Source organism: Ceratosolen solmsi, unplaced genomic scaffold (genome assembly GCF_000503995.2).
Source record: "Ceratosolen solmsi marchali unplaced genomic scaffold, CerSol_1.0 scaffold56, whole genome shotgun sequence".
NCBI classification, from domain to species: domain Eukaryota; kingdom Metazoa; phylum Arthropoda; class Insecta; order Hymenoptera; family Agaonidae; genus Ceratosolen; species Ceratosolen solmsi.
The window spans coordinates 6,294,651-6,313,474 of NW_011948425.1; the positions used below are offsets into that span (position 1 = coordinate 6,294,651).

Below are 18,824 nucleotides of genomic sequence, written 5' to 3' on the forward strand. Positions count from 1 at the left end.
GTGGGAGGGGGGGGGGGGGAGGAGGAGATATTAATACGGCGTTCTCGAGCCGTGTGAGAATTTTCCCCCTTTGAAACTGAAAGACTTTTCAAATTCGCGTTTGAAAAATTAGGCTACCTAATTTAGGTACCCTACCTAACCGGGTGGCCCCTCAACACGCTCAACGATCAACGCCCGGTTTCACCAATAATACGACTATTCCTATTGGATAATTTTAACAAGTACAGATTTTTACGTCAATTTAAGTTTTAAAGACAAAAACTAGTGACCGAAAATCCATTTCAGCTCAAATTCGGGAAAAGTTTGGCCCAAAAGATTTATTTTACATCGCATCACTCACATTCTCGCCTCTATAAAAACCTGGCCGATTTCAAGCCATTATTTAATTTAGCACATCCTGGGACTCGTGGATCGAGCCAGCAACCTCGCGCGGTCACAGATAAAAAGCGATCGGTTATCGTTGCGAAGCCAGTTTGTGCTTTACTCGATAATTTCCTCGACAAGTCGACAATAGCGCTGCTCGGGATGAAAAATATTAAAGGAAAAGGTTTGCCGACCTATAGGGCCAGGTCAGCCCTCCGGGTACGGACCAGCAGTCGAGGCGACCCTCGAGGTCGCCGCGTAACCAACGGAGTCGCAGCGCCGACGTCGACTGCCTGAAAAAGTACATGGAGCGGAGGGTCGAGATGCGCCGCCACACGGAGGCTGGCGAGACCTCCCACTGGATACCCTTGACGACCAAGAGCCCCGTGCGACCCTACGTACCGACCAAGGATAACTCCTCGTCCTGTACCAACGGACCAGCCGGTGCTAAGGGCAGCCTCGCCTCCGCCACCGTCGCAATCAAAGAAGGTGAGCCCACGGCTAGCCTCGGCCTTATTTTGTACCCTAAAGGGCCGGGGCTCCATTATACGCAAAGTCGTTACATTTATTGCGCGTCGATAAAGTTTCGGGCTGCGTTAATTGTTGGAAATCGAGCGAAACAAACTGAACGAAGAACCAATTATCCCTGCAACTGCAACCCCATGAGTTTATTCATTAATTACAGAAAATTGCAAAATTATTCACGTATTGTTAAAGATTTAGTTGAATACGATTGTTGAACATTAAGAACTGCAACTATCAAACCCGATATTATCCAATATGATGTACAGTTTCAAAAGCTCTTTGTTTCTCTTTATTTTTTTTTTATTTTTTTTTTTTTTTTTTTTTTTTTTTTATACACACATTGCCTCTTAATAAACATTCGACCTTCAAATAATCGCCATAATAATAAAAGGATAAACGACGAGGGTATATGACATCCATGATAATTAACTCATTAGCTTCATTGAGTGAGGATTATTCTTTGTATGTACTACCACGTACAAAGTGACAACAGTTAAATATCCTAACTGAAAGGCAACTGCCAGCAGGCAAGGCTTACCAGTGTAATCCTGGAACGGATGGACCGTCGACACGACGATGCGCCTCCGATGAGCCGGAGGCCGTGCGCACAAAGTGGCCGCCGATCCTCAAACGCAGCAGTAATTTTAAATCGACGAACGAGGAAGAGACCGAGGACGAGCGCAAGGCCATTCGTCAGTCGGCGGGACGAAGCCTCAGCGCGGACGTGACTTACCTGCGCCGCGACTCCGCCTCCCGGTGGAACGAGCGCTACGTGAATTTCGCCGACCGGGCCAAGCTCGTGAGCGTAGCGCCGACATCCCGGTGCGCGGCCTCGTCCCTGCCGAGGCGCACCAGCGAGAGCGACGGGCTTCAGGGTCCGGGGAGCGCGAGGTGGGCCACCTACGCGAGGTATCCCTCGCCCGGCTCTTACCAGAGGAAGATGTCCGAAAGGTGCTTCGACGACTCGAAGCGAGCCTCGATCGCCGAGGCCATCGACGAGGACGCTGACGGCAGGGAGGAGGCCCAGCTGCCCAAGGATGTCGTCGGCTGCCAGCTCAAGTTGGATGAAGGACCGAAACGGCCCAGCATCCAAGGTCTGCTTCACCTGCATTTTATTGGATTTCAATGGATCCTTGTGTTGCTTGAACAACTTAAAATCAGGATCCATTCTCCATCGAGACAGATACTTTCGATTTTTTTTACTCCCCCTTTACTCGCCCTACACCCCCACCACCACCACCACCACTCCCCTCACGTAATAATGACTCGCCCACTATTTATCCCTTGAGCTGCCCTTGAGCTTCCTCGGCCTCCCGCTGACTTTCTCATTGCGAGTTCGCTATTATCCACGCGAACAACGAACTTCCCATTTGAACCAAACTAATGAGATGCCATTGCACTGCCTTTATGAGAGTAAACATCTCGTTAGAGTGTGATTAGCTGTAGAAAATTTTTATCTAAAATTGTGAGAGTAGTAAATTTTTAAATTTCGAGTTCGTACAATTATCCGCTGCTAAAAACAATCTTTTGCCTGAATTCTGTACAGCATCTTTAAAGGCACAATCTATACGAAGATAATACATTGCAAATATTTAAAAGCACGACAGAACAACATTCATCACGTTTATATACATTTATATAAAACTATAAATAAAATAGCTGAGTACCATAGTCCAATTGATCACCAATGATATTTACTTATAAATATGTGTGATAATGTTATAATATTTTTTTTTCTTTGATTATTTAAAATATTCAGTATTATGATTAACCAGTAATAATGTGTGTGTGTGTGTGTGTGTGACAAGTATTATCTTCGATTAAAGCATTCGTTAATTATCTAACTAATAAATAATCAAAACTTATATTGTTTTGTATTTAACTTGCTTTAACTCTTATAATGCAAAGTCCATAATTAATTTTCATAAATAATTAATAGACATATTGTATTCTTAATTTAAATTTCCAAATGAACTTTCATCGATATGCATGAGAAATTTAGAAGACATTAGTACTCATTTTATGTTGCATGGAAGAGAGAAAATAAAATATTACTAAATTTTTTAGCGTTATATTTATAAATGTTGAAAATTACTCCTGCATTTTGACTCGAAATTAATAAATAAACTTTGAAATATTATTCAAATTATATTACTCCAGGAAAATTGAGGAGGTAATTGAATTAGTTCATTTGACTATAAGCACATTTTCCATATTCCGAGGAGTATTAATATAAATAAAATAAACAAATTGACCATATATTGCGAATTCGTATTTCAATTTATCAATATCATTTTTAGCTATTAAATAGGTAAATATTTTATCGACAACTTCATAAAATGCTGGAGTATTTTAAAAAAAAAAGAAAAACATTATCATTCATCAAATATATCAGTTTATTTAAATCAATAAGTTCATCAACATTATTTTAACGTAATTTATATATTAAATATGATTGTACTATTATAATAAATTGTTCTTTCGATTTTTAGCGCACAAGTTCAATCTGTTAAAGTCCACTCAACTTTAACTTCAACTAACAACTTTGAAGATTTATATATATATATATATATATATATATATATATATATATATATATATATATATAAATAAAAATTTTACATTAGTAAGTCATTGTGGCCATCGTATTGTATCATCATGCAAAAATTCAATATTTAAATAAATTATATTCATATATTTTCAAACAAATTGTTAAATATAAAAATGACTTTTAAACTAATTATTACTGAAACATTAAAATCTGAATATTATAAGTGAAACGTCATAGTTTAGGGATATACAGATTATTAATGATACTATGCGCAAAGCAAAGCTTTTATATATAAAAATATTTTTCAAATCTATTATATTTCTTAAGTAAAAGAAACATAATAAAAAGATTTTGTTTTCTATTTATAACAGATTATTAATGTTTAATTTAATTTAAAATTATGAAATATTTAATGACACTTACGCACACTCGCTATATGTGCCTGACTCTACAAAGTTTATTTCTTGATTTTTTCGTTATTAATTCAATTATATGAAATATGAAAGTACCTTTGTATTATTTTTAAAAAAAATTTCTGTTATGAATATGCTTTACATATAAATGTTACTCATAAAATATTTAAATGTTCGAGGAATAAGGAAATGACTACTATACTTCTATTATGATTATAAAATAAAAATCTTGAAAGATGTTTGTTGTTAATGTTTTAGATTAAAAGCTTTACTGAACGATGTTTGTAGTTATAGATTTTAAACGAATTAAAAAATGTCCAGTCATCAAACTGATCATTCAGCACATTTTCTAATGTACATGAGACACTTAGTTATATGAATGTTATCTAATAAAATTTGTAAATACAATTATAAATTCTGTTTAATCATTAGTACCTTTAATTTATCCTGGATACTTTTATTTTTATTTTTAAACTATTGTCTGTTTTTTTTTTTTTTTTTTTTTTTTAATAGCATGCTCTGCTTCAACATTACATATTATAATATTTTTTTTAACGATGTGAAACTTTAATTCTAACGAACTAGAAAACGGTGCATGATTTATGATATTTACTAATACAAATGGTTAATCGATAAAAAAAATTTATTATAATCATCATTCGTATATTCAAGCCAATTAGATTGAATCTGTTGTAAAGTGTTTCGTAATAACATATGTATCTTATATTTAAAATATTTAACATTATAAATGCACTGCAATTATAATTACAAAATTACTGATATATAATAATATTAGTAGTCTTATAAATATAATGCTAATATGAAAAATTATCATGTAATGTTATTTAATTTTACTTATTGATAAAGAAGCCTAAAAAAACGAGTATGTATGTATGGTATGCAAATAAGTATTGATTACATTGATTACATGTTTATGACATTAATTAAAATTAAAACGATTTAAATTATTATTAATTTCCAATAGATTTCCATTCGTCATTATATTATATCGATAAATAAATAATATGAAAATGAAATTAATATCGATAAATCAAAAATATAATTGACTGATAATTTATATTATTAAATCAGTGAACTTAGCGGATGATTTATTTTGGAATATTGTAATGAGATAAAAAAAAAAAAAAAAAAAAATTAAGATAGATAATATTCACGTGCTTGTGTTGTTTTATAAAATATCTTTTTTTTCGATAGTGAAAAAGTAACATCCGGTATTACGAATTCTCCGAACCGTTCGCATTCCTCGTTTGCAACGATATTTATTTCTTTTATGTAAGACGTGGTCATGAGGTATTGGTCATAACTATTGAGAAAGCCTGCGACGAAGATATTAACAATAGAACTTACTTGATCTCTCAATCTAGGCAACTTAGAGCTAACCACCACCGATGTAAACAACGTGAACCAACGTCTACGCGAGCTCTACGACTTCAAAATCGAAACCGAATGGCCCAAACGAGTGCGCAAATCGTCTCACGAGAGTACTTGGATCAGCAAAAGTAGCATGGACAGCGACAAGAGTCAGCAACATCCTGAGTTCTTGGCAATCTTCGAGCGTCGCGACAATCATGATGTACAGCTTAACGATCGCAGTAATATCAAGGACAACGAAGCCATTCAGAAGCCCAGGACTCGACTTCTACCAGAATTACCAACAACTAGACGCGACTCCGTTAACGATCAGATCTTCAGGAGATCCAGCTTCATCGATAAGCTCGAGGTAGTCCGTCGGCGAACCTACTCGGACGATTACGAGAATTCGAATCGCAGAAAAAGTTTTGTCACCCTGCGAGACCTCAGATGGAATTCGCATTCCACTTCCAAGTCAAACTACATGGAAATTGAGTCCTTACACCATCCCACCAGGAGCGTAATCTCGTCTAATCAGCGAAGCCAGGAATCAAAATTCCTCTATGAAGCCGAGAGAAGTGGCGGCAGCTGCGAGGCTAGAAGGTATGACATGATCGAGGTTTCGCATAAAAGGAGCTTGAGTCATTACGAGCCCAAGATCAGGACTTCGCAACAACCGCCTGAAATCGACGATTTGTACAAGGATTTTAGTCCAGGCAATTTAAACGATAGATCGACTAATAGAAAATTATCGACTAATCATAGGAGAAATAGCATTTGGTACGACACCTACCATAATTAGATTACATTTATGCTTTGTACTGTTAACTGTTTAATTCGTAAATGTCCAAGCAGGAATTAGCAAAACTGCTCAAATAAGATGCCGTTCGACTGTTTACCTGATTTAATAATTCAATCACTCTTGGACTATTTATAACAGATGTCGATTTCAGATGAAATATTCTTAATTAACTTAATTACTTAATATTCGTCGTAGTTTATTGAACTTCCCAAGTGAATAAGAATTTGTTAACAACTGTTAAACTGCATAAATATAGAATCGTTTGAAGCTAATATTCGTTTTATCCAACATTTCAGTATATTTCAAAATTTTCTTTGACAAATATTTCTTTATAGCACCGAACTCGAAAGACAATCATAAATGTGCATAGATGTAATTTAATAAATTCCTTAATGCACTAATATATTAATAATAATTGATCATGTATCGATAATTTAAAAGTACTAAGATCAATATAACTTTATTGATTAAATTCAAATTTAGAATGAAATTTTTGTTTAAGCTCAAGAACTATTGATTGTAACATTTTAATGATTTAAGTTTTTGATTTTTGTGAATAATGAGAAATTTTCGTAAATTTCAGAAAAATTTTCTTTCCCAAGTGAAAATAATGATAATGTAAAAAGTATCACAACAAAGATTAAAACAAATATTAAAATTATAAATATTTGTATGGAAATGGCCGAGATGAAAGCCATCATCACCCTATTGAAAATGTTTAAAAAATATTATCCATGTTTAATATAATTATATTAATGTTTGATGTATTTGCATATAATAATCTAATAAAAAGCAATTTATGGATTCAATTAAAACGTCTTAATGGATAAAATACACGTGTTAAATTAAAAATAATACAATATTGACGAACTTGGTATTTACTTTGATTTTATTATTATGTTTTATTCGAAACATTTTCATGAAAACACGCAATACGCCGTTGAATATAAATTATTTACACTAATTCAAATGAAATTGACAATATTAAAATTCTACGAATAATATAAAACAACTTCCATTGCGTTGGCCTTGAGCAATTAAATTTTCCTAACACTTAGAAAAGACAAAAAAAAATAAAAAAAAAAAAAAACTAGGAAAAATAATCAACGTATTATATTATAAATCAGTGCATATATTGACAATTAATAAGAAAGAAATTGTATAAAAGGATATTAACAATATTAGTACGTATAGTTAAAAACCTTGATAAACGTTTAAAGAAAAAGGATAATATTTTGTTAATACAATCTATACACCAATTAACAATATGTTGCACGTAATTCGCCTCTTCAAATTATTTTATTCAATTTAACACTCGTCATTAATTTATCTTTATTAAGTGTTGTTGATATATCATATGTATTCATATCATATATTTTTAATTAGTAAAATAAAAACACTCTGAGCAACGCCTCATTGTAGTTAGTTGAATGTAAAAAGCGTGAACGTAAGCGTGAATTGAAAATTTGTATAAATACCATTAGTATATTATGTATTATTAGCAAAAGTGCTCGAAACTATAATGTCCGAGAGTGTTTTAATTTCCGTTAAAATTCAATAATCATTATATCATAGGATATAACAAAAATTTATTTTTAATTCGTAGATTTCAAAATTATATACAGTTGGCATATAACAAGAGAACTCCTACATGATTATCAAAGTCTCTATGTACAATTTAAAGTAGTGAAAATTGAGTTGAATTTTTATTTTGCGAAATTCTGCCAATTTAATCCTCCGTCTAAATCAATTTACATCTTAATACATAATTAATCTATTTTGATGTATTAACAAAATATAACTAGAACTTATTTATAAAGCATCTACTCATAAATATCAATGTTTATTCATCAGTGTCCAAGTTATAAGTGGATTTAGTCAATTTTAACACAACGGGAATATCATGAATATCGTCAGTTTGTTTTACTTGCACCAAATAACGAGAGTCCGCGCGTATAATCCATTACTTTGATCGCCGATGTGTTTGTCCCGAATGAATTTCCACCTCCCGACTAATACAGTCCACCATTGCCTTCAAATCCATTCATTTGCTGTTTTGATTCTTCTCCAATTCTAAGTTCGCCCTAAATCTTTACTGCTAAATTGCATCTTCAGCCTCTTTCTCGAGTTTATTAAGTGCGCTACCGGCGCTCCTCGGCTCGACAACTCTCTATTCTGCTGAACAATCTCGTCCTCGTCCCTCGCCTCGATTTTCATCCTCTTGGCTGGAATACAGCCGTTGCTGGCCGTATTCGAAGACAACGTCGATGGCGACGAGCTGGACGACACGTGATGATGACTCGTCTGCACAGCGACAGGGCCAGTCTTTGGCAAACTGGATTTTCCGTTGTTTGGTCGCGCGACGACGAGGCCATTTCTCAATTGCTGTGGATGCGAATGATGATGATGATGCTGCTGCTGCTGAGCAATGTTGTAATGCAAGGCCGGGGATGCACCACTGGCGGCTGATAGCACATGACTCTTACCGCCGACTGAACTCGACGTAGCGATCATAAGTAAATTGCCGCGATTTTTATCGCAGCTGCTCGAGTTTGAGTTATTGGGGAACTGAGTGTGTCGCAAATTCGATAGATTGCTGCGCTTGCAGTTGCTCTCTTGTTTGAGACAAGCGAAGGCCGCCTTAGCTTGGTAAATCGTTGTCGACATATTGTGTTGGTTCGTCAAGATAATTGTCTGTTGTTGTTGTTGTTGTTGTTGTTGTTGTTGTTGTTGTTGTTGCTGTTGCTGTTGTTGTTGCTGCTGCTGATTCTGTTGCTGCTGCTGCTGCTGCTGCTGCTGATACTGTTGCTGATACTGCTGGGGCTCAGACTTGATTTGCACGTCTTGTGATAACATCAAGCCATTACGAGCCTGAGACTTTTGCCAATCTAGAACGCTGCTCAGCAGGCGGATGTATCTGTAGAAACGTCGATTCTTAGTTTCGAATGAATTGACAAAAGAACGATTATAAATTGACGAGGGCTGTGTCAAATTTTGTCAAGCAAAATTTCCTACATTTAAAAAATAAGCCGAACTAACTTTTACAGTTATAAATTCCTTAAGCTACGAATTTAAAAATTTTCATAATAATATAATTGCAGTGATGACAATGATGCGAAATCATCTCGACCGATTAAATGACACGGAGTATGAAAAAGATATATATATATATAATTCTAAATTGGCAATTATAATTATTCTCCCTTTATATGCTACTGATAATTATAAATATTGTCATCGATTACTTAAATTTCTTTTTTTTTTTTTTTTTTTTTTTTTTTGTTTTTTTTTTGTTTTTTTTTTTTTATCATTATTATTATTTTTAAATCTACAAACGTTCCGCAAGTATTCGATAAAATTTCTAAATATTGATAAATATCATTTTATACTTTGTTCGTTATACACTTACCGTATCGCCATTCGAAGAATTTCATTTTTCGACAACTTTTTATCCGGAGGATGTGTGGGAACGAGTTTTCTCAATTCTGCAAAAGCACCGCTTACATTTTGTTGCCTCCATCGCTCCCGGCTGTTAGTAAATAATTTTCTAACCCCGACACCTCCTACCCGGGAAGTCGGCGACTCCAAAGGACCATTTGTCGATGAAGATACTCCATCTATCTGTACCAAGTTCATCCTCTTTTTGATAAGTACATATATATATATATATATATATATATATATATAATACAAGTACGTGAATATGAAAATATAGATTAGATTTTCAATAATACGCGATTATTGTTAAATGGTTGGTAAAAAAATCTACTATTACAATTTTAAAAAGTTCGGCTTTATTTCCAACGGCAGTAATAATAATATTAAGTATTAAAGTAAATAATATTTAATTATAAGAAAAAGTATACAACTTACGGAATTGGCACGATCTCGTTTTCTTCTACCCTGTTCGTCGTCTTCATCGGTGTCGTGTGAATAAAATTCATCGGACAGTGTAGCTTCTTCTTCGGTATCTCTTGGTGTTTCTGGCGAATCGCCCGGTTCTTCCATAAGCTCACCTTCACCCGAAAGAAGAGAATCCGCTGGCGAGCCATTTTCATTTTCCGACGTACCAAAACTTGTATTATTCGACATTAACATGGGCTGGATAAATAGTAATAATACATCACTATTATTTCATGTGTTGTAAATCACAAATTACATTATGTTCATATGTTTGATTAAAAAAAAAGGAAGAAAAAAAAAAAGAAAAGAAAAGAAAAAAACGATGTACGAAGTAACGAACTCTGTCGATGTCTGTGTGCATAAAACTAATACACGATCAAATGTAAATTATATGAAATATTGTATATGATTAAATTAAAAAAAAAATTTTTTACACGAAACTTTATCTTAATAAATATTTATTCAACGTATTATATCAATGGGCTTTCCACTTGTACATTGAATTAAAATTAATGTGAAATATTTTAAAAAGACTTTATTTATGTCCGATCAAATGGGCTTTCAATTATTTATGCATTTATTCATGATTAATTGTATTTTCGTAACAATATCAAACTGCGAAACATCAGTTATTTAACAAAGTGTAATTGATTTAGAGTAACATTATTCGTCGTATATTTGCGTCGTAATGGTACGTTGTTCCTCGACACAAAGACATATATAAAATCATAAAATATTCGAAAAATATTTTGAAAAAGTCAACTGGAATATTCTCATTTTTATTTTTAATCTCAATTGGCAAATGGATAGAAACGAAGAAAATAAGAAAACGGAAATAGATAAAACTCATCAACGACGCTGCCCCTGACATTCATTAGATAACAGTTGTTTACTGATATTATAATATCGCAAATGCTTTAATGAAAACATTCTATTCAGTTAAATAAAAGAGTTATTCCCAAGATTATAATAGTTATAATAATATCTCTCTTAGTGCCCAATCTCGAAAGAATGAAATAGAATAATTGGACCTTCAAATAGTCACTCAACACATTTATTATTCGCAACCGCATTGAAATTATTATTTGCAAACACTTAAATTAAACTATTTTACGAATACGAAACTTCACGAATAAAAAATTGCAGAATTTTCGTAGTGCGTGCGTGTAGTGCGTTAATTAACTAGATGCATTGTACTCTGAATAGAGAAAAGAAAAATTCATATTCTTAAAAGCCATAAGCTTATCACATTTATAATACATCGATTGCAAGCCCAATGGTAATAAGGTAAATACTTGAACGAAATATCAATAGCCGCAAGCATATTTACAACCAAATATACAGCCGAGGTATCGATAATTCTTCTATAAACACTAGTTGCTACTCGCGAGTCCTTTCTCCACATTTAAAATGAATGTTCGCGTCTCGTTACGCAGCCCTCGACGTAATCTCGCGACAAACTCCCCGACAAAGCTCAAAAATAAATGACGAATACCATTGTTGCGATTGTGCCGAGATTGGTGCAGTACGAGACGAGTGACACGTCACTACACGCGGTCGGAACATTCACTGATCGAAGGATGAAAAAATAAGCGACAGCCCGCTAGGATTTCGAGACGCTTAACTGAGAACGTCGGGTGCCCGGGTGCCGGCGAAAATCAACGAGGGCGGAGCGGCCGCGAGCAAGTGGGTGGAGCCCCGCGCCATTGGCTGGACGAGCGCAGCGCTTCTAGGAAATCGATGTATCGCACCCCAGGACACAGGGATCGTCCCTCGGGAGCCGACGCTGGTCAGCAGCGTCCGAGAATTCCGGGATACCGATGGACGAGGTCGCGGCTTCGTGCGTCGATGGCTTCAGTGACTGCGCGACCAACTCCCAACTGCGTTTTAACAGACACTGATAAGCTTCATGGGGAAGCTTCATTCATGGAGGGCACTGTTGATAAGACACTTTTGTTCCTCAAAATCGAACTTCCCAGCGAATGATAATAAGCCCGAGGCGATCATACATGTACCGAGGAGCAACACCGTTAAAAGTCGCTGAGCTGAGTGACATTTGTTAGATGAAACGGCATTTTTCAAGCAACGCGCTCAAGAAATTATCGAGCTCCTTTTCAATCCCAAAGTCGCCAATCCGCCATTGATACAATTACGCACATTCCTAGCAATTTATTGTCTTATTAAAGTGCAACACAAGTAGCAAAGCTTGATATACTATACGGAGGAAATTAATTGATTTATTTATTATGTGAATTAACGAATGGGAAGTCGGTATCGAGGATTTGAAATGTGAATTTTGTAACGTAGACTGATTGTTGTAATGAAATGTCAACATTTACGTTAATATTATTTTTTATTACAAACGTTACACACGATTGGCATTTCAAAAATTTATAATCGTGCATTCTCCGTGGTCGCGACACCATTAGATAACAATTTACGATGTGTATAATATGGCAAAAAAGAACGAAAAAAAAAAGAAAAAAAATCGTATAAGCATAGAAACGGAACATCGATCGATCGATGAATCAATGTAAAAAATCAAGTTTACTGAATTGTTGACAATGCTATTTAATAATTAGCGATGCGATATGTTTAATTTTATGTGTATGTAAGAACTTATTCAATTATCTCGTTAATACTACGAAATGGTCTCTTACTTGTTCAATCGATCACAAAAAATTTAAGTTATGCAGCTTAAAGTTATAATGATAAGAATTTGTATAATTGAGCATTTAAGATATTTCTGGCTATGAAATTTTATTTTTATTGCGTGAATAAATTTTAAATTACTGTTTTTATGAAAATTGAAACTATATGGTGTATTTCGTATTTTGGTCTTTTCTTATGCATATTATTTGCCCTTCTATTGTCATTGTTTGTAATACAGAAAATAACTCGATACATGATACGTGAAAGAATTCAGCTAATTGTAAAATTAATCGAATGAAATAAAATTTCACTCAATGTTTGCTTAATATTCTATTTCATTACTTCTATGTGATATTTTATAATATAAAGATGTTGAATGGAGCAAATTCAAAATCTTATCTATTCATATAATTGTTCTATCGTGATTATACTAATAATAATAATAATAATAATAATAATATAATCGAATACTTCTAATTAATTATTTATATTTTTAAGCTGAAATTATTTAAGAAAAAGTGATATTATAAATTCCTACGTACTTATTGGACTTTCATTCCTTACAAAGAAAGCTGATCTTATCAAGAATAAATTAAATATAATTGGACAGTAAGCCTTTCTGTTATTTTAATGTAAAGAAACAAATCTTGGAGCCTTGCAAAGTCATTCTCTATTCTTAATCCAATAATCTTAACAAGGAAACCTTGAAAAGATTAATCCCTTGTTTCTGCAATGTACCTGCAGCCATATAATTACAATTCGTATCATTAAATTAATTGAGATTTTCGTGAATATTGAAACAATATTATCGATTGCTTAGTATGAAAATTTTTATTTAAATTTTTATTAAATAAGTTATATTAAAAGAAAAAGAAAGAAAGTAAAGAAAGAAAGTAAAGAAAGAAAGAAAGAAAGAAAGAAAGTAAAGAAAGAAAGTAAAGAAAGAAAGAAAGAAAGAAAAGAAAGAAAGTAAAGAAAGAAAGAAAGAAAGAAAGAAAGTAAAGAAAGAAAGTAAAGAAAGAAAGAAAGAAAGAAAGAAAGTAAAGAAAGAAAGTAAAGAAAGAAAGAAAGAAAAGAAAGAAAAAAAGAAAAAAATGAAATGTTTACATAAAAGGAGAAGATAGGGTGAGAAAAAAATAAATTAACATCCAACGTGAAATTCAATATGGTAATAAGAAAATGCATGCATCTCTTATAAAGAGCTTATTATCGATCATTGGCAGCTTAAAAATTCACGTAAGTATGCTTATGAATTAATTGGCAGGCTGTGCTGTATTGACGATAATTTAGCCAATAATTCACTTTCCCGTCCGAATGAGATTGAACTTTCCCCGCGCAAAATCAAATCGCCCGTACGTGGTTTGAGCAAACCAGTCGAGGACCGAAATTAAAAAAAAAACTTGCGACTAGTCCCCTCCGCCCTGCCTAGTCAAATATTCATTAGGGGAGAGATAGAGAGAGAGAGAGAGAGAGAGAGAGAGAGAGAGAGGGAGAAATTGATATCCATCACCTCGTCGTAAAGTGACCGCATATGGCCACGTGTTTGCTTTATTATGACACTCGAATTAGGGCATCGGCACGAGGATGACTTTCTAGGGGTGTCATCGCTCGAATGGCCACCCAATTGTATCGCCGATAAACTTCCACGGCTACTTATTAGACAATCTGCGTGGGAGAGGCTGCGCAATCAGATTTTGCCTTTTAACAACGTTGGTGCGCGTGTGCGATGTCAGGAGCGTCGATCTTGATTGCGACGATACAATATCCATTCTAAAATGCTCATCTCGTTTGACATTTTATAATTGTCGCGCATTCTATATAAAAGTCGTGCCGATAATGCATCTCATTGTAAACAAAGATATTTATGGATGATTAAGCTTCAAATGACTTGATATTCCAATGTATAATTTAGCGATTTATTCAAGCGTACCCTTCCTCCATTTAACAATGAGGTTTATTCAAAATTGCTAGAATTACTAATGATTATGCATTAAGATGTTGACGATGAGTTCGGAGAACGAGGCGTTATAACGAAAGTATGCGTTTTAAAAGTCACTCGACCACAACTTTTCAAACATGCTCGTTGTAGCAAAATCTACGTTAATAAAATTATAATATAATGTTATAATACGATCCTTTCATAATGCACATTGCGATCATTTTACATCAACTGACTTACTTTTAGGCATTGATTGCATACAATGATGATTCGAGCCATTCGTATAGAGTTAAAAATTATACACCATCTCGGCTAAATTAACGAAAAATGCAGTTTAATATGTTAAACGAAAAATTTTCGTAGATTTTATGAAGGCGGTATGGTTCCCAGTGGCAAGCCACTATTAAAGCGATTAAAACGTCGAAATTTAAAAGTAAATGGAAAGAGTACTAATGCTCGGACGAGCGAGGGAAGATTTTTAAAGATTTTTACAAAGAGTGAGAGCGTATTGTGATGGAAACCTAATTGTGCTTTAAGCCGAAGACTATTTTCACTTCCCCACCTCGTATCACGGCACATTGTTATCCTCGTCTACGTATAAGCCAATACGAAGGGCGTCAAAAAATTCACTCCATTCCCCTCCCCCTCCTCACCTCACCGCACTCTCACCCCTTAGCAGCCCCTTTTTTATTTCACGTACCGCGTGGTCCAATCTGCGATATGTGAATTATTAATTTTCTCCCTTTGACTATTTCTTTTTTTTTTTTTTTTTTTTTTTCAACGTCCAAACTGACCAAAAAAAAGTCGATAAACGTAACGGAGCCGTTAGGGATTGATGCTCTCGATGCTCCCCAAAATTGGTCGATGCTTTTCCCACACAAAGCAACCGCAGCCTCGGTCGTGAGGATGAATAAATTTTTGGATTCGAGCCGCGCGCTCCGCCACAAACTACATGTGCTCGACACGTGCTGGAAATTCGAAAAATCACTTTGCCCTATAATCGTTATGCGCAAGCGATAAAGCAAATAACTTGATAATGGCAAATTACTGCTTAATGTTCTTTTCTTTCTCTTCTGACCCATAGAGTCACTTTGGCTTTCATTGCTTGTATTTTGTATTTCTTAACGCCCTTCCGTGAATAGTAGGTTAATTTTTTTATTAGTATCCTTTCGATGAAGGATCGATAATTTCATTTCTCTCGCTCATTATCGTCGTTTCAAAAACATTTATCAAATTCAATAAACTCCCCCGAATTAATCAATATCTTATATTTACTTCCACTCTAAATACTACATTATTTGCATTAAATTAATACTATGTATGTATGTGTATATATGTGTGTGTGTGTGTGTGTGTGTGTGTGTGTGTGTGTGTGTGTGTGTGTGTGTGTGTGTGTGTGAAATTACTTGACTAAATTGCAAGCTATTATGGTCGCTGGCGTTTCTCATAATCTATATTTACACTCTCACTCGTAGCCATTTAAAGTCGAGTATAATGGAATAGTCGAGAGAGCAGACAAATTTTACAAAGTATTCTTTTCAATAATCGAAAGCTTTGTCAATTTTAGTGCCTCTTGCCCCTTGAGCTCGTGTACTCGACAACGACCCTAAGAAAGATTTCGGGCAAACTGCTCCTGCAAACGGAGCTCGCGCACACGCGAAAGTGCAAAAAGTCTACTCGGCCGATTTCCGACACCTACGCTCGCGAACGAAAAGGCCTTCGATAAGCGCTTGGAGAGAGCATGCGACTGCGCCTCGTGAAAGCCAGTCGCCGAGCTTATAAATGGGGGGGGGGGCGCGTGTGCTCAATGTCGGTTGAAAATCAGCGATATTGTAAGGGCGCCGATGCGGAAACGTGGCAGTACGCTCGAGCGGGACATCGTGCGAATGAAGGGTGGGTCGAAGTGACGAGGAGGCGTGTCGAGCGACTGTGCCCAGTGTCCCATGAACGTCAAATCGCTCGGCAGGCTGAATCAATCGCACTCGGAACAGTTTAGCCGTTGGAAATGCTGGGGCATCGGTGGCCGACGTCGTCGAGAGGTGGAGACGGAGCCGTCTCCTCGTTTCCATCGTTCGCGTCGCTGTCGTTCACTCGTGGAGAGTCACCGAGTGAACCGACGCGAGCCATCGTATACGGAGAGAGAAGAGTGTGGAGGAGGCGAGAGAGGGAGGAAGAGATTGAAGGAGATGAACGATTTTTGGACGCGCGAACTAGAGTGGGAAGGAGCTGGGGAATGGGCTGGAGGAAGGGATGTCGGTGAGTGAGCAGAGGGAGAAATCAATTTTCCTTATCACTGCTGAGCAGCCGTCCCATATTAATTCCTTTATTAGTGTTTACTCTTCACGTTGCTCCATACGTCCCAAGAGATTGTCCATTGTATTAGGTGACTGTAATATTGTTTTATACATTGTTTTTGCGCGCATTATTGTATCGCGCGTATTGCGATGTCGATGTACGATGCGCAACTACAAGTTTTACATTGGCGAAATATTGGCAATAAATGAAAAAAGTAACTTTTATGTGCCCCCCCCCTCCCTCCTCCTCCTCCCTCCTCTCTGCCACTCAACCATCAACTTGACCAGTGCCTATGGGTCTTTGATTCTATTTATTTACCAACTTGTTTGCCAGTGGATGATAGCACTTATCGCCATAATGACAAATTACGGCTCGTCGAATCTCGCTTCAGTCGTCGCCCCTTCTCGGAAATTCTTTATATCGCACATACCGAGGGCACTGCTCAACAATGCTTGCTTTATCCAGTCGATATCGGGGCTCGGGCATCTAACTCCTCGAGAGACCGGACGGCGTCGGTATTTCCGATTTCAAGGACTCCCGAGAACGGCCGGCAGGTATTCGAGAAACTCTTGGGAGACGACACCGTGTAGCCGTTGAAGTCGAAAGCTCCGAGTGTTTTCAGCTGATAAGGGGTTACGCTCCGCCTTCGAGGGCGGAGGCGATGCGCATGTAATCGCGGCATGAAAAATTAATCTCCAGGACGAACTTCCTACAAATCGGCCAGCAGATTACCTTCTTTTTTTTTTTGTTTTTTGTTTTTTTTTGTTTTTTTAATTGCTTGGTAAGTGAAAAGGGATTGTGAAGGCGTTTCTTATGATAATACTTTTGTTGTTGTTTCGGACAGTCGGCTGGGCCTTATCCATTAGCGACACGTCGTATGCTCGTCATCATTCACTCGCCCGTTCGAGCTTACGTGTCAACTATTCAACGACTTTAACAATACAAAATATCTTAAACCTTTGATACGTGTCAAATGCTAATAGTTCGTAAGTCCATTACTTAAGTCCGTGAGTTTACCTTTTTCATTTCTTCATTTTAACAATTAATGTTTATCATTTCTATAAGAGGATCGCTCGTATATAATAATAATTATATTAAATTTTATTGTTATAAATTTGTGTAGCTATATAAAAAATAACGAATTTACCATCACGATTGATGTATATTATAAACGTTTGATGTACTTATTTGACAATATAACTTCTTTCGAGGATAGAAGTAAACGACAAGGATAATTTTATTGCCGCAATATTCAATTATTACATATAATTTTAATGATTATTTGACTATAGGATATTCTGATAATATTAGGATGAGAACAAAATGAAGGAAGAAGATTGGTTTAGAATGCTTAAGAACTTTCCTTCGGCTTAAACAATCGTAACACTAACTTTCGCAAATCTCGGCAATATAGCATTTACGCGTTATAATAAAAATCATTAATTTCGAATTAACATATAATTTTATTAAGTAAGTCGATTAAATTTTGTATTTACAAATAAAATTTTGTACTTAACATAATACGTAATATTACAAACGAATCCCAAGTAATAACTACAAATTAAAAGCACATAATAACATAAGACAATAATTGTACAAAATCTATTATTATATTTATTTATGCAGTTAAAAGACAGTTTTAAGACACTTATATTAATATGTACATTTATTTACATAAAAATAACAATTTTCTAATAATTTAATTAGGATGTAGATAATAAAACATATTATAAATCCTCTAAAATTATAAATACTTGCTTTTTACGTTCCATTAATTGTCTTTGTATCTCTGTATTAAAATCGGCTAATATTACATAAATATTACATATTCAAACTGGTCAGCCTAAATCTATATACACATAACCGTAGAATTTTTATAAATAATATTTTCAGTGAAATTGCCAATTGATTTCGATGCATTGATAATACGACCAAAATCTTTATGAAATAATATTTAATAATTAGTAAAATGACTCGATAAGTATCACAAAATTCGAATTGATATATATA

At 35.1% G+C, this 18,824-nt stretch overlaps 2 protein-coding genes across 2 annotated transcripts in view; one reads left to right on the forward strand and one right to left on the reverse strand.

Moving 5' to 3' along the window:
* LOC105362946 (uncharacterized) overlaps window positions 1–826 on the forward strand; it is an 8,984-nt gene extending 8,158 nt beyond the window's left edge. Inside the window, exon 10 of the mRNA XM_011500501.1 lies at window positions 564–826. The gene's annotated coding sequence lies outside the window, so the exon portion shown is untranslated. The remainder of the gene's footprint in view (window positions 1–563) is intronic.
* Window positions 827–7,882: 7,056 nt separating this feature from the next.
* HLH3B (Helix loop helix protein 3B) lies at window positions 7,883–11,430 on the reverse strand. Its single transcript, XM_011500502.1, has 5 exons — window positions 11,424–11,430; window positions 9,899–10,126; window positions 9,435–9,646; window positions 8,796–8,942; window positions 7,883–8,732 (listed from the first exon to the last, which is right to left on the reverse strand). The coding sequence occupies exons 1-5, from the start codon at window positions 11,424–11,426 to the stop codon at window positions 8,099–8,101; spliced, it is 1,224 nt and encodes a 407-aa protein (XP_011498804.1). The 5' UTR covers window positions 11,427–11,430; the 3' UTR covers window positions 7,883–8,098.
* Between the last annotated feature and the right edge of the window lie 7,394 nt (window positions 11,431–18,824).